Raw genomic sequence first — 16,586 nt, 5'->3', positions numbered from 1 at the left:
AAATATCAGATTACTTTACTAATTGCACCTCCAACCTCCTCTCTTCTCCCACCTTCACCTCACAACCAATCATTTTACTGGATACTACATACACACTGTTATCTCATCTATTGACCTGATGCACTCGTTCTTGTTATCAGGCCTCCACACTCACAAAGACTTTGTTTTGCCTCATTACGTCCCCATTATCACCATTTCTCTCACCAGTCCTGTCTTCCCTCTTGCGGGTTGTCCAATAAGACTCTGACAATGTAGAGGAGGCAGCTCAGCACTTTCAGAGAAAAGTTAAACATTCGCACTCGCAGACCTGCAATTCAAAAAGAAGACAGTCATTAAAAATAAATATCTAATAGATTTTATTAGATTTTTAATATGATTTAAATGTTTCAATAGTCTTCATGCATGTTTTAAAAACCTCTGAATAGAAGACTAAAAAACAAACAGCTAATAACACCTCATAAGCCATTTATTGTCAGGACCAAGAAGTTCCCAAAATTGTTCTCCAGAACACAACCCATCCTCTTCAATAAAACATGCTTGATTTAGCAGAAAATGTCTAAAGTGTTTTATCTTGTCTGCTGAAAGTTAATCTCATATTTCTCACACTTCTGTTTATATTACTTTTACAGTTATTAAAGCACTGATTAAAACCTACTAAACGGAATCATAGTATATATACGTTGAGTTAAGTTAATATGATGACTTTTAGCATGCAGGAGAAAATAAATATGAAAAGAATGGCATTTCTATAAATGAATACACAGATCATAAAAAACACTACACAGTATTAAACAATCACACAAGAGTTGTTGAACAACAGGTAATAAAATGCAAGAGCAAGAATGATATCACATCACACACGCAACTCATGTGGTAAGAAAACAGGCACAGACAAAATTCACCCAAATAATTACACAGAGACGGCGTGATCCCAAACAAAGGCAACTCACTGGATCTTTGGTTTTTGATGAAGAACAGCTTGAGGCGCTCCTTGAAAGTGTTTTCATTCACATAGAACTCTACCTGCACCCTAAGAGAGGGACGGAGAGGTGGGCAGAGACAGAGAGAGATAGAAATAAGAAGGGTGCGAGAGAAAAAAGTGGAAATGTACACAGGAAGCGCTGCAGTTGACTGAAGAGATTAAATACATGTTTTAAGGTTAAGCTGAGAAGCAGAAGAGTGGAAACACGAAGTGAGCTGGGAAAGGGGAAAAGAATAAAGGTCCAAGAGGGGAAAAGTGTACAATTGAGCAAATTGGAGAATGAAAGGGTGATAATGATTATTTGAACACTGAAAAGTATGGAAATAAGACACTGTGTCTGGCTGCATTAAAGACTAATGGGTTTTGGAGGAAATGGTGTTTCTGCTTGTCCGCCGGCCCATAGGCCGAGACAGCTGCAGTCAGTCTCGTTATCTCCACTGATTAAATATAGAGCAACAAATTACTTCCCTCTGATGTTTCTGCTGAACATGGGAGGCCATAATTACTGCTCTTTTCACCCTTCCCAATCTGGCACCCTCCTGTTAGAGGGACACACACACACACACACATACCTACTGTACACACACAGGACTAAAATACACACCTGCAACTGGATCATTAGGATTATTACACCATTCATACGCCCATCTGACATGGACGCTCATGGAGAGACATGATGAAAACGACAAAGAGATGCTCTTCAGACAGCTCTTACATGTGGACAGAGACAGACAGACAACCAGCGGGACTGAAGGTGACTGTATTTCCTGTCTGACCACCTCGGGGGAGAATTCTCAGTCGCTCTCCTTTCATCCTATGGAGGGAAAAGTGGATGACTCAGGTCGAGGATGAAAAACGCCAGGCTCAGCTCGCCGGTGGTCTCCTCACAACACACAGACAGATGAAAGAGAAGCTGAACAACTGCAATCTATTCTCCTGTCTGCAGGAAGAGGAAGAGGAAGAGATTGTGTGGGGTGTGGGCGTGGGGGGTCTTCCCATGATTCCAGAGTGACGCTATACCAGCACTCCACATGTTCATGGACACACACACACACACACACACACACACACACACACACACACACACACACACACACACACACAGACAGACCAAAACCAACACTGCACTTTCCCAGCAACATTTGGGAGGTTGGGGGGGGAAGTGGGGCTAACTTTCCTCTTTGTTGCTATGGCAACACGGGATTCGTTGTCTTTTCCCTCCCTCTCACATGAGCAGATGTGAGCAAACACATACTTGCAAAGTGTGTTCAGCCATTGAAGCTGATAGCCCACTCCAACTTGTTGGCAGCTCCCTTCTCTCTGAGCAGCCTGCTAATAATAAGGCGTCTACACACATGATGGAAAACAGAAGAACATGCGGATACACACACCTCCCAAGGCTCGCGACAGCCCCGGGGTGTGTAATTGCACCTTTTGATTAGAAAATATGTTTGTAAGGATTGCTGGAGAGATGGGATGCCCTGCAGCTTTCCCTCAAAGCTCATGTCTTCTTTTACAGTTAAATCCATCAGGAACATGCGCCTCCATGTCTGACCATGATCGTCATTTTATATCCTTTGCCAAATCTCCAGTTTATTATTGCCTATTTTTTATTGTCTTAAGACACTTATGGTGACATACGTTCCTAAATCCAGCCATCCGTGCTTTTCTCCATTCATCAAAGACCTTAAAGCCTCTTCCACCTCTGTGAGAAGAAGCTGTGATATCTACTCAGGAGAAGGAGATCATTTCAGAGGTCAATTTGCCCTTGATGTGTTTCTCTAAGCAGGAGCTTTTCCACTTGAGTGTACAACAGAGGATGAAAAATAAAGTGGAAATACAGCCCAATAAACAGCTGAGCTGTGGGATAGATTGAGCGTCGGGATCTTTAATCTAAGGGGAGGATGTGAGAAAAAAAACACATTAAAAACTCATAAAAAACATTATTGCAAAACAAAAGACACATCATGATAGCACCTCTGGGCAATAGCCACATATCAGCCCCCCAAGGCTTTTCAAAAAGCACAGAGAAAATAAATGATTAGATAATGGTTTAGAAAACCTGCTTTGGGATACTATTGTACAAATAAAAAACTGGATTAAGGAAGAACCATTTTAGCGTATCATGTAACACCATAACCACCATAAAAGAATAACCCCCCCTGCTCTGCTCCTCATTAAAATATAGGTTTATCTAACTAATTATTTTGAGTCAGGCAACTAAGATCATCCCATGAGCTTTAATAAGCAAAAACAGCAGCTTTAACAGCTGGAAACAAGAAAACATGAAGAAAGGGGGCATGGCATTGCATTTCAAACCTGAGCCTGGGGAGAGAATTTGCATTTCTGGATTTGCATGTACACTCTGAGAGTTGAAGTGTGAAAGAAGGAGAAAGAGAGAGAGCAGACAAAAATACAGACAGATAAATAGAAACAGACAGATGGACAGAAAGACAGAGGGGGACATGCGGGGGAGGATCTTTGAGAGAGAGAGAGAGAGAGAGAGAGAGAGCAAGAGAGAGAGAGCGAGAGAGAGAGAGCGAGAGAGAGTGCTGAACCTTGTTCTCCTGCTGCTTCCACCCATGCCTGCGCTCCATAATGACACAGCACTGGCCATTTAATGACACAGTTGAAGAGACTGAAGAAACCCAAATCTATGCGTGCACAACAGCACAGCACTGGCTCATCACAACCTACACACACAACTCAGAAATAGTATTCATACCAGTGAAGTAGAAAAAAAAACCCAGGAGAAAAGGTAACCAAGTGAAAGATTTGACTTGGTAAACCTTATGGTAGGATCAATATACCAACATTTATTTTGTTTAATAAATGGGAAAAAAGCAAGAAACATATTTGGAGCATATCCTTGGAAAATCAAATAAATCCATTATAAATATTAAAACATGCTGTGAGAAAAGGGAAGGGATGTGACTACATGTAATAAAAGAGATCATACATATAAATACAAATTCAAGTAGAGGCTGTCTACAGGTCTATACTGTGGAGCACCGTTATGGAAATCAGGATAAATGATTGTCCAAATCTGTCGCAAATGTACAGATTGGACAAGGTGACGACTAAGATAAATAAAATCTAACCTAGAAAGTAAGTGCACCAGTGGAAATGTTTATGGGGAATCGCTGATAGTATAATGTTTAAGCTCAACATCCTGTATTGCTTTAGACAAATAGATAAACAGGGGATCCTCTTAGAAAAGAGGGCATCGCTAAAAGGGAGAAGACTAAAAAAGCAGACAAAGACACACAATAATAATAATATACACACACATTACAAATGAGGGCAGGAGAAACTCAATGGGATGATAAGAGGCACATAAATTGCACATCACCACGGGGCTGCTCTAACAGCTTAACAGAAGCAAGGTGTTCTCATAAGTACTTCATCCAACCAATGTTTGACAGGACACCCTGTCCCTGACCTAGATACACAACCATCAAACACGTTAGAAATAAAAAAAAGAGAATATATTGTATATACACATGCACGTTAAGGAAATATCTGATTTCTTTCTTTTTTTTTTCTTTTAACGTTGGCAACGCATGAGTTCATGCTGACTGCAGAGTCAGATAAAAAGAATTTTTTTTTAATACCACTCACCGCTGCCATAAAATTGATTTTAACATTTCAATGAAACAAGCAAGTACTTTTGTAATAAGTTAATGATGAGTGAGACCTTTTAGAAGGTCTCTTTCTCTCCCTGTCTACAAATCAACTAAAGCAATTTATCTACTATTTTATCTACAGTGCACAAACATGTTTCTAGCCACACATGTCTAGACAGTAGCCTGGCCAAAGCACAGTGGGAAAGTGACAGCCAACATTTGCAAGAAATGTGTCATATATTTCACAATATATTGACAGTAAGTAAGTCTGCACTGTAGCAGTTCACTCGGGGCTATTTCATGGACAGCCGCAGGCTTCTCATGAATTCAAACTTTACATACATCATCACAGGAACTACTTCAGCCCCCCCACCCCTTCCTCATCCTTTCCTGAAATGATCATTTACTATTTGTTCCCTAGAGGAGGACATTGTGACACATTCACGTAGTCCTTTATTTACCTGAAGGAGGAACAGAACAGAACAATTTCCTCTGCCCCGGGAGAACACTACTTGGTTTCATGTTTTGCTCACTAAAGAACACATATTTCATCTCTTTATTATGAAACAAAATATGGCTGAAATTGATGTACAACTGTATTAAAAGCAATCCAATGACATTCAATCTCCCTGTGTCTTCAGATTACATTTAGCCTCAGATGTGCGCAGACATTTAACATTTGATCAAATCAACGTGAGATATCTGTTTCAAAGTCGTCTTCATATCACCGCTTCGAGGACAACATGTGCGATGAAAAAGGAGTGAAACATGAAAGGAGCCATCGATATTGCCTGTCCCTGGTGTCTCTGGGGCAGCTTAGATTTGAAGAGTCCTGTGGTGTATTACACTAACACACTTTGGGAATAGGGGAGCTGCAATCAGTGGACAACAGTGTTTGTGATCCTCCACAACAGCGTGGCACAGCAGCTCCCTGCCCCCACTCTGATGCCACGGGGCAATTCCAACAACATCGAAAGCTAGAGCCTAGAAGTACTCAGACACATGCTAGTCAACCCCATGGCTGTGTTAGTATCCACAGCAGGAAGGCTCTTAAGTGTTGACAGTGCTTGTCTTACTAAAGGGGAGGAAGGGGGGGTTAGGGAATCCAATATCTAGCTCATTAAAGCCCAGTGGTAGCCAGAAAAGCTCTAAAAATAAAAGAACCATAGTTTCTAGATGACCACCAGGGACACAGCCTGCACTGACACTGCTCTCTCTACATCCCTGGGCTATCGCTCATCAATGATAACAATGAAAAGGGTTAAAGGTTTAACATCGGATATGTGCCTATATCTTGTACTGTATATATTTTATATAACCTAAACCAAGCCACAGGATGCAGGGGTTGCTGGAGTACAAAGAAATAAATTGAATACATTTTGATTGAAGTGTGTCTCACTTTGCCTTCAGGTTATGTCTTCTCTATACTGAACACAACCTTCTCTCAGACTGCATATATATATACACCATGCCCTCCAGCCTGCTCTCAAACTGACCTATCTTTAAAAGCACGTGAAGTAGCTACTGACGCTTAATGTTTGTTAAATTGCAGATTAATATTTGAAACGTAATTGTATGAGCTTGTAGTATCACAGTTGCAGTGCAGCTGAATGATTAAGTTGACTTTCTGTTCATGTTTTTTTATACAGGTGCGGCTGTCTTTGATGTGGGTTATCCGGCTAATTTTTAAGTATGTGTTCAAATGTACACTACGATGTGTAGAAATTTCATTTGTTGATGAATGCAGCTGAGTCTGTGTTCTGAGGCTTCTTGCATTTATTTCTTTATTTTTGAGCTATAAACATATACATGTATTGTATAATAACAATAAAGCTACTTTCCTTTCCTGTATTTCCTGAGATATTTTTTTAATACTTCCTTAAGTAATTTTTAAGCAAATACTTTACTACTTTACTTAAGTAATATTTTGACTAAGCTACTTTTACTTGTATTATAGAGCAATATTTGACAAGGAGTATCTGTACTTTTACTCAAGTAGTGAAGTTGTGTACACTGTCCACCTCTGCCAACTGGCATCATCTCCTCTTCACCGATATTAATTAGGATGTTGTTTTTATAAGCGGTTTCTAATTAATACAATTGGGCATCTGTCAGGCCTGATGCTTTGGTTTTGTGAACCTACCTTACTCAAGGCCCCAAGCTTCTCATCGACTTTGCAGACGCCTAAATTAATTTCCATTAGCGCATGGGTGTTAGGGTTAGGGTTAGTTAGAAGAAGTTAGTTGTTGTCAGTTGTTCGTGTGAGGACATGCGCACAGGTCATGAGAGAAATTATTAAGTCTGCATGCTTCCTCATCACCTCTTCTCTCTCATCCACCCTCAAATCTGATAAAATCACCTTTTCACAGTGACTCTTCTCATAAAACCAGCCATTTGTACAGTTAATAACCATCCTTTATTCCAGCTCTGGATCTACAGCCATGGTGCGTAATACATCCATGTTTCTACAACTCTTGACAGAGATAGCTATCAGCTTTCTAAACTGTCACATAAATAATATGACTGTAACTTATGCTCTGAAAGGCTCTCTAAAGAACTCCAGCGAAGTCAAAGCAAACTAAAACTGGTATGAATATTGACGATATTGATGGATCATGCACTACACTGGCCTTACTAGATTAAGGCTTGACTGGAAGAATTAAGGGGGACATAAAGGCAGTAGGAGAATTGGGAAAAGGGGTAGACTGAGACAGAGATATCTGGAAGAAGTGGAAGCGACAGCCAGTGAGAGATTGTTCTACGGACAAAAGGCTGTCATTTCTATGATAATCTTGGACTATCTCCCGCAGGTGCTTTCTATTGTGGAGCAGTGGAGACTCCATTGTATTTCATTTCACTTCTAACAAATTAGACATACAAGTGGAGTTGTGCTGGGATTCATGTGTGTATTGGCTTTTGTGAACATGCAATCAACTCTGAAAAGAATGGTATATTGCTCTGCAATGTTGGAACTGTAATTACTGTACATTTAGCCAGAAATGTCATTCTTTTGAGAAAGAAAAAAAAGCTCATAATGCTGAGGATAAAAATATGTGATTGTTTGGGTGAAAGACAGACACTGAAAGCTAACCTACTTTCTAAATTCAACCAGGCTGAGATAATAAGATTTACAGGATACTACTAATATCAACAACAAGACTTAAAGATTTGATCGATTTCAGGCCTCAATATTATGTTCATTTTAGGCAAAAACAGCTCCTTTGACTGGCAAAATCCTTGTCATCAGCCTGCCAAAGATCTGTATTTAATTGTTTAGTCATCTGGCATTTCCTCAAAACAGAAGCCTCTGACTCACTGCCAGAAAACATAAATGGTGTTGTTGTAATCAGAACAGTATCAGTAGTTTAAATGCTGCTACTTCTTTGTCCTTGACACATTTATGTAACAGCAGGACATTATATTCAGTTACCGATCAATTATCAGGCGCAACTCTGATTAAAATGATGATTTATAGGAACTACACTGATAAAGATAATTGGCAGTTGTAACTACACTTTTAGCTGCAGACCATTATTCCAATTTTGTCCTGGAGAGTAGGCCTGTTTCAGTCTGCACAAAGAAAACTGAGCCAGATTTATTATCTGTTTGTTCCAATTTGACAAAAGATAGATACAGCCAATGCTGGGTTGTTAAAAAAGTCTAATATGTTTGCAGTTTTGCACATTTTAGCCAAACCATGTTTTAAGGCCATGAGCAGTTCAAATTAAAGTATAAAATATGTATGACTATAAACTTAAAGGCCAAGGCAGACCCCCTCATCTACACAGTCACACACCATATCGCAGCTCCCCAGGACACAGGTCCTCTAGAAAATTCAAACACTAGCAGAGAAAAAAAGAGGAGGCACTATAGGTATACCGATAATAATACAGTAAAGAGGAGGAGGATATGAGATATCTGTGTGTGAAGTAAATTTAAATCAATTCCCCTTTTTAAAAGTCTGTGCTGAAGATTGGCTCACTTGAGAGCCTTTAGATGGCTACAGCAAAACGTATTCCACTGAGTTCTCGAAAAGGAGAGCTCTCGAAAAGGGGCAAAGTATGGTATTATAGCACTTCAATCAGGACGAAGATATAAGAGAAGGGTGGAGGGGGTGGGGGATGGGGTTTAAAAGATGTTAAACGAAGGCAACGTATGGAAACACACACACACGCACACACACACACACACACACACGCACACACACACAGATGGATGCAAGCTGAGAGGAGAGGAGGACAGGGTGAAGGCCCCTGACGGAAGAGGGATTATAGGACTCAGTAATGTAGGTTCTCCCAAAGCAGAGGGCAACCATACGTGTGAAGCAGATAAGTTATGTGTACACATGTTGGCATTTTGATTAGTGAGAGTATTTTCCTGCTGGGATGCGGCCTTACTGTATGGAGCTATCTATGCACCTGGGCCAAGGGTCCATTTGTTTCTTAAAGGGATGTTACTTAAATGCTATTCCTAGATTAATGGACCATGACAGATGTGGCATTACAGACTGCCGTAATTAAGTTTTCTGTCACTATCAATCCAAGCTCTCGCTTTCCTCCTAATCAGCCCATTTAATAGCAGTTAATACTCCCTGGACACTCCTGACCCCTTGTCAATCGCTCTCTTATTCTCACAAGGGTGCAGAGGTTTGTGTACAATGATGATGTGTGCGACGGATGCTCAGACACACCGACTTACACTTAGGATTTCATTTCAAATTAATGCTCTTCATTAGGACCTACTGTGTAAAAGAGGCAGCATGCGTGTGCACCGGACATTGCAGCTCTACACTATGACTACACAAATGTAACTTTCACAGCCCACGCAGCTTCAATCTGAAGTACCTTCTAGAGCTCTCATCTTAATAAACAACACCAAGATATTCTTGAAAACACTCATCCGAATCATGTGTTCAGAGAATATTACAGCACACACGTACACAGTCATCTCAAACAGTCCCAGCAGCCTCCAGACCAACTAAATCAATCACACCCACACTTTCACTAGATACCTATTTTATTTCTGTTACATTTATTTTGTGAAATTATCCATGTTGTTGCTGTTTTTTTGCTTTTCTTGTCTCTTTTAGAGGTTGAGGTGCCTGGACTATAAAAAGTCCCTTTATTTCTTTCAAGAAACAAGCAGCAAACCCCTCATCACCAAACATCTGTAATCAGGTGACGGAGGTCACACTGCTCTCTGGTTTGGAAACATTAGTCTTAATTGGGCAATAGCTGACAAATTACAGAAAGCCAGAAGAGCACCAGAGTGAGCAGGCCTGTTTACCAGCTTTGCAGAAGGGGTTCTGATACAGTATAATAGTATGATTCACCACAAAAACAGGAAAATGCTAGATGCTTTTGCATAGTGTCAATAATGATAAGCATTATTGACATTATTGACAGGCTTCTATGATAACATGCAGCAGTCTGTAACAAAGCCTGCCATTGGCTGGATTTGGATTGCCCTCTCTTCATAACCTACAATGGCAAGCTTTCCAATTATCCGATCCACAAGTGTTTGGTCCAAATTTCCACCCAGCAACAAGAGATACCATGCGTGAAATGGAGGTTAGCGTTTTCCATTAGACAGGATAATGAAATAGCCAAATTAAGCAATGCATATCGTATAGCACGTCAAATCTACTGTCCTGCAAAGGGAGTGTAAGCAAAGGTTAATTGCCAGTTACTCAGAGCACCCACTTGAAATTGCCTGACCCGGTGGCAGTTCACTGTAAATCTCAGGAAGTATTGCAAGAAGAGTAACATTAATAAGGTATCAGGTTTACCATACTCATTTCCCTCCTGGTTGATGCCACCAAAGGAATTTTTTGATGTTCCTGTCATGGTAGCATGACATGATATTATTAATATTCCTGAATGAATAATTAGTGTATCATTTATTATCACTCTTGTCAGTATTCTCCTTTTATATGATTTAATTACTGTATTAATTTTAGTGAGATAATATTGTATTAGCAACAGATTGCTTCTGCGCACACAAGGCAACGACTAAACCTGTTGCAGCCTCCATAATAACAGAGCTGCAGCTGGGTAGTAAAATAGTCCAACACATTCATACAACGGGAACACAGGGATAAAATACAAACGAAAAACAAACGAGTACTTTTCAAACAGGTGGTGTGATGCTCTCGTGGCACACAGATGCGCAACGGATTCGGTGCGCCGTGCGTAAACGATGCAAGTAGCTGCATCCTTACCTGTCGTCGGTCTGCCAGTCTCCGAGCAACAGGTCTCGGAACCGGTACCGAGGTGGCAGCGGGAGCACCTCCTTCTCCAGTTCGACCATTGTCCTCCTTCTCAGAACCCAGAGAAAGAGACAGAAATCACCGCAAACCGCACCTCCACGCCGAGGAGGTGGAATCCCCAAAACCAACTCCGTTCCTCTTCCCTCGGCTATTCAAAACGGACATTAATAACGAACACATTGATACAGCTCATGGCATCGTCTTCGTCCTCTCTCCTAAACAGAAAAAAAAATTAACTTCTTTCGTTTTTGGCAACCGTCAAATTGCTGCTTTACTTTTCTTCCCGCCGAGGCAACAGGTCGAGGATGTTCATCCGTCTGTGCGTAGGGGAGGCTCCACTTTTACTGTGACAGCTGGAGAGCAACTGGTTGTCTCTCTCAACACCAGCATCCTCCCTGCCTGAGCTACGCATGGACGCATTGGCCACAAATGTGTAACCAGGCGTTACACTGTACTATTGCGACGACTTTTCATTAAAGGAATGACAAAGCAACAATTCACAAATCAACAAAATCCACAATATCGGACATGGCGCTGCATTATGAGCCTATACTATCCTCTCTAATCGTGAATGATAATAAATTGTCACACATAGACACGTGATGCCCAGATAGCCACCAGACTTCTATGGAAACCTGCGCGCACCTCAGTCGTGAGTCTAAGCACCACTAATAGATATCTATTATTTCTACAAGGAGAGCTACAGTTTGTTATGTGAACTGTCCATCTCTTAAATATTATACGGTTATAAGTGTCAGAGTCAGTTTATGGAGGCACATATGACACATTGTGAACTGTACACGAAAATATACATGAGAATACATCCAATTTAATTAGTGTAACCTTGCCAACTGAGCCTGGGTGCCGTTGCTTTCTCACCAAGCATTCATATGCTAAATATAATCAAAACACACAGTGAGGTATCCAAGAAAAATCACTCCTGCTCGAGATAAAGACCCACAATCCTGTAATAAACATAAAAATAATATGATAATCACATTCAAAACTAGAAGTTAATGTGGGCTATTAGAATACAAAAGGTCTGTAGCTAAAATGTGTTGTAACTGAAGCATTTGTAAACTACTCCTATTAGGCACAAAACCCACCATTTGTGTTGTAGTAGGTATTTGTTTGTCTGCCACTCATTAGATGTCACGGGATTAATCATGTAGAGCCTGTGGTCATAACAAAAGCGGTAATGAAATTCAAATGTGGTGCTCAAGAGAACCGTTGACTCAAAGCCACAGATAACAGGTGTTATTCAAATTAACTTCAAATGATTAATATTAATCACCCACAATTGGGCCTTTAATAAACCAGCACCTCTGTAAGCTCCGAACAAAACCTTCCCTAAGAGGGTCAAAAGGGATTATTGCCTATTGAACTGATGACAAAATGAATAACAACAATGAATGAGAATGTTTTAATACTAATTAGAGATAATGTCTTTAGTTTGAACAATTATGATATCATTGTTTTTGTGCCTTCCTACGTTTCAGCTCATACATTTAATCTTACTGTGATTAAATGGTATTTTTTACTCAGAGACAGTTGAACTGTTGTTTACCTTTTGAGAAATGGTATACAGAAAAATCATTCAGTGTTAGAGTCAGACCTGGCTCTAGTTTTGTCTATTTTGCCCTCTGGTGGTCATCATGACAAAAGCACAATCCGTAGTGAGCAGGACTCATTTATCTGTTCCAACAGTTAGCTGACAAATCAGCCTGTCAGGATGTGGGGTTAAACAGAGAATATATATATATACACATTTATTAATACTGTGGTAAAAATGGAATATCTCTGTAATGCACTCGGGCACAAAAGAAATTACAGAGGTTGACAGGAAGGCAAAACACTTAATTTCAAGTGGGTGGGCCTAGTTGTGTAGCCATGGTAACAACAAAAAAGTATCTAAGCATATCACAGGAGATAGTTCATGTGTTTCAAACCTCATTTAAACCTCATTCAGTCTCACATTATCATAATGCGTCCTCTGAGGACAATATGCAGAGACTCAGTAAAGCAGGTTGTTGCAAAAGGGCTTTAGGTTTTATCCCTTCAGAACAAAAGCAGTTTTCCTCATAGCCAACAAAACTGGCAATGCATATACAAATATAAACAAAGAGTAAAAAACAATCCCCCCATTTAAAAAAAAAGTCATTTAAAAATATATAAAATCTCTCTAGTCGCTGCTACAACAGCTGCCATCCAGGTTCTATTCCAGCGTGACGTTGACAGAGGCAAGCGCATCCACAGCCCAGCTGGGGTACTGGTCACGAGAGGGAAACATTCGCTTCATGAATGTCCGTATAAACTCTGGGAATCGGCCTTCCACAATGCTCTGTCTCACGGAGCGCATCAGGGTGAGCTGCAGAGAGAAATGTTTGATGAATCGAAGACAAGTAATGTGATTATGATCTCCAGAGAGAAATCATCTCTGCATTTTTTCAGCATAACTACACGTCATCATCCTGAGAGTGTACAGAACAAATGTTCCTCTGCTACTATTTATCATTTCAATAATTTAGGGTAATACATAAATGGCTTATAGCAATTAAATACTTGCTGTGACATTTTTCTCAAATGATAGGGTGACATGGACCCAAGTTAAACACCAGCAATGTTGCGTAATCAGACACTATGTGTTCTACTGTTTTAACATGAAACATCATGTTTTTAGACACATTTGCCACAATAGGAAACTCTTCATTGTTTTGATAATGCCAGAGCAGCAACACAAGTTTGTGCCACACTGAAGGACAGAGAGTAATGAAGAATTAAATGGTTGCGACTGAGGCAAGGACACAGTCTTATTCATGTCACATATAAAAGTTCAACATCTCTTGTCAGAAAATTAGACTTTGAAACACGTTACATAAACTTGGCTGAGGGCTGATATCTCTCAGTGGCAGGCACTGTGCAGATACAGAATACTAATGAACTAATGAACACTTGAGAATCAAACACAGTAACAGCCTTTCAGATATATCAAGTCCTTAAAGTGAAGTCACTGGAATGGAAAAGTAGATATAAATATATAATATATTTTTAATGAGATTCATCTTCAGTTTTTTAGAAGTGGTAGAACTGGTTGATAGTGTGACTAAGAAAACTGTGTATTATCCTATTCATACTGTCTATAGTATTAGCCGGCAGGTACATGTTACTTCTGGAGGCAAAGATTGTAACGTATTTTCTTGCATTTTTTGTTAAGGGGTAAAATGTTTGTCGCTGTTTAATTCTGTGTTATGATATGAGACAATTCCAATACTGACCTGGTAGGCAATGTTATGGATGGTGATGTGATGCATGGCTGCAGTGTCACTCTTGAACAGAGCATGGAGGTAAGCCCGACTATGTCTGAAACAGAACAAAGGAAGCAGATTATTTACATCTTCTTCACAGTAACGTCCACTTCTGCAACATACATGATGCAAATTGTGAGGCAGCATTGACAAAAATGTGCCTGTCCACACATTTAGAGCCTCCTTCCCTCACCACATACACGTATTGCATTGTTACTGCATAGTCAGATAGCAAAATTGACTATGTTATGACAAATGTAAAAAAATCATCAGTCATATCATTCTTTGTAAAAATGATACTAGCAACTCAGCTAAGCAGAGCAGCTTCATTGTTTACTTACCTCTTGCAGGTGGGACATTTGCAGTCTGGGTCTATGGGTTGGAGGTCTTTGGCATATTGCTTTTGTTTTACCTGGAGAGATCCCCAAGGCACCAAGGCAGAGCCAAACCTCTGAGAGAAAAGAAACATGACTGTCAGAAACACGGTTTCTGACTTGGAATTATAGCTGCTAAATGACACGAAAATCATAAAAAGTGATTATCAGAGTGTGGAGCTAAAGAGAGCTTACTGCAGTTCGGGTGGGGAACACGCAGTCAAACATATCACATCCCAGGGCTACACATACCACCAGATCCACAGCATACCTGCAGCACATGAGGATGGATCATAAACATGCTCATGTCAGTTTCTAAAACCTTAAAGTCTGCTCTCATGAGATATTTCCAGCATACAGGCTAACGTACCCCACACCCATGAGGTATCGAGGCTTTTCTCGTGGCAGATGATCTGTGCTGAGTGTGACCATCCGCCAGAAATCATCCTTCTCCTCTCCTCCACTAAGGCCGCCGATGGCAAATCCAGGAACATCACGTTTAGTCATTTCTACAGGAAGCAGATGAATGATTTTTAGAGCAGGAGTTTGAGCCCTTGTCATCAGTGTTTCACAGTCTAACTGCCTAGTTTGCTTCGCCAACATGCAGATTGCTCCCAATATCTTTGCACAATATTTATGCTCTTTAACTTTGACCGTAAATATCAGTTATATTACTGGATTCCTCTTTACATCCTGACACTTGGGGTTTTTACTATTCGAGCAGTCTGATTCACAAAAAACAAAAACATGATGTTAATATGCATTTAGTTTGGATAGATCCTAAGAGCTGTCCAAACTAAATGCTAAGGATCTATTGGGATCTATCCCAGCTGAATGGGGCCAAAAGCAGGTGATCAAAAATGCCACAGGATTTGTTTTTGTTGTTGTTTTTTTACCATCTAGACAGGTCCTGCGCAGTTCTGCATTTAATCCTCCTTGGATGATGGCGAAGAGGTTCTGTTTGTCTGGATTTTTATTGGCTGCTATGCAGCGGTCCAACCAGCGAATGGATCTGTGCATTGCCTCCTCCACCCGTGGTCCCGTCACGGTACTGCTGACCACATCATCCAGCTGCATCATGATGTCGGACCCTGCGAGAAGAAGAGAAACATGGGGCATGGTCTTTTAGCTGATGGAAAAACTTAATGCGGTTTTAAAATGATTTTACTCCTTGCATACCCAGACTGTTCTGTATGCTGATGGACTTCTCTGGACTTAGGAGGATCTCTTTGCCATCATAGGGGGACTTGAACTTCACCCCTTCCTCGGTGACCTCAGACAGTTCAACAAGAGACACCATCTGAAACCCTCCACTGTCCTGTAAAGTAGAGGGAAGTGAAGATGATCACCACTGTGTTCAACTTTTTTTTTTTTAGCAACCTATGATTAATTCATACTCACAGTTAAAAGATTTCTCTTCCAGTTCATGAACCCATGCAAACCATTGGCTTTCTCGATCAAATCAGGTCCCTATGGGCAGTAGAGTTGAAATAGAAAGACACAAATAAAACTTTAAAGTCAAATTAATCATCAGGCAAAGAAAAGCTGTTATTGCAGTGCTACCCACGGGTCTCATGCCCAGGTGGTACGTGTTTCCAAGACAGATGTGACATCCCAGACCCTCCAGCTGGTCCACAGTGATCCCCTTCAGAGTGCCCTGGGTACCGACAGGCATGAACACCGGGGTGCTGACGGCGCTGTGTGGCAGCACAAGGTCACACGCTCTTGCTTTCGTCACCGGGCACTCTGCCACGACTCTCAGAGTGAGCGGAGACGCTGCGGACAGAGCCTTTTTTAAAGACATGCTGCTTTCTGAAGTGTTTGTATCAGCTCCACACTCTGCGGTAGCGGCCATGTCGTAGTGAGCATGTGACGTGAGACGGCTGCGAAGGACAATCGCGTCGACCAATCAGAACGCAGCATTTTGTTCAGAGCGACGAACATGCCTTTTAGCTATCCAATCACAACGCTCGCTTTGCAGAGAGGCAGGGGAAATAGCCAATGAGCTGCCTGATATTTTTTTACAGACAA

General features: G+C 40.8%; 2 protein-coding genes across 2 annotated transcripts in view; both read right to left on the bottom strand.

The window, feature by feature from the left end:
* The window catches only part of kcnt2b (potassium sodium-activated channel subfamily T member 2b), a 35,716-nt gene extending 23,541 nt beyond the window's left edge, over positions 1 to 12,175 (bottom strand). Inside the window, exons 1-3 of the mRNA XM_027285511.1 lie at positions 10,829 to 12,175; positions 951 to 1,030; positions 205 to 307 (exon numbers count right to left, since the gene is read on the bottom strand). Of these exons, the coding sequence (XP_027141312.1) occupies positions 205 to 307; positions 951 to 1,030; positions 10,829 to 10,917 (272 nt within the window). The 5' untranslated portion in view covers positions 10,918 to 12,175. The remainder of the gene's footprint in view (positions 1 to 204; positions 308 to 950; positions 1,031 to 10,828) is intronic.
* A 162-nt stretch (positions 12,176 to 12,337) lies between these two features.
* qtrt1 (queuine tRNA-ribosyltransferase 1) lies at positions 12,338 to 16,460 on the bottom strand. Its single transcript, XM_010730396.3, has 9 exons — positions 16,123 to 16,460; positions 15,957 to 16,025; positions 15,735 to 15,873; positions 15,452 to 15,646; positions 14,926 to 15,064; positions 14,751 to 14,826; positions 14,523 to 14,632; positions 14,152 to 14,236; positions 12,338 to 13,244 (listed from the first exon to the last, which is right to left on the bottom strand). Exons 1-9 carry the CDS (start codon positions 16,408 to 16,410, stop codon positions 13,092 to 13,094), a joined length of 1,254 nt encoding a protein of 417 aa, XP_010728698.2. The 5' UTR covers positions 16,411 to 16,460; the 3' UTR covers positions 12,338 to 13,091.
* Positions 16,461 to 16,586: the final 126 nt, after the last annotated feature.

Source organism: Larimichthys crocea, chromosome XII, assembly GCF_000972845.2.
Source record: "Larimichthys crocea isolate SSNF chromosome XII, L_crocea_2.0, whole genome shotgun sequence".
In the NCBI taxonomy this organism is placed as follows: domain Eukaryota; kingdom Metazoa; phylum Chordata; class Actinopteri; family Sciaenidae; genus Larimichthys; species Larimichthys crocea.
This window is presented reverse-complemented; position numbering and strand designations above follow the sequence as displayed.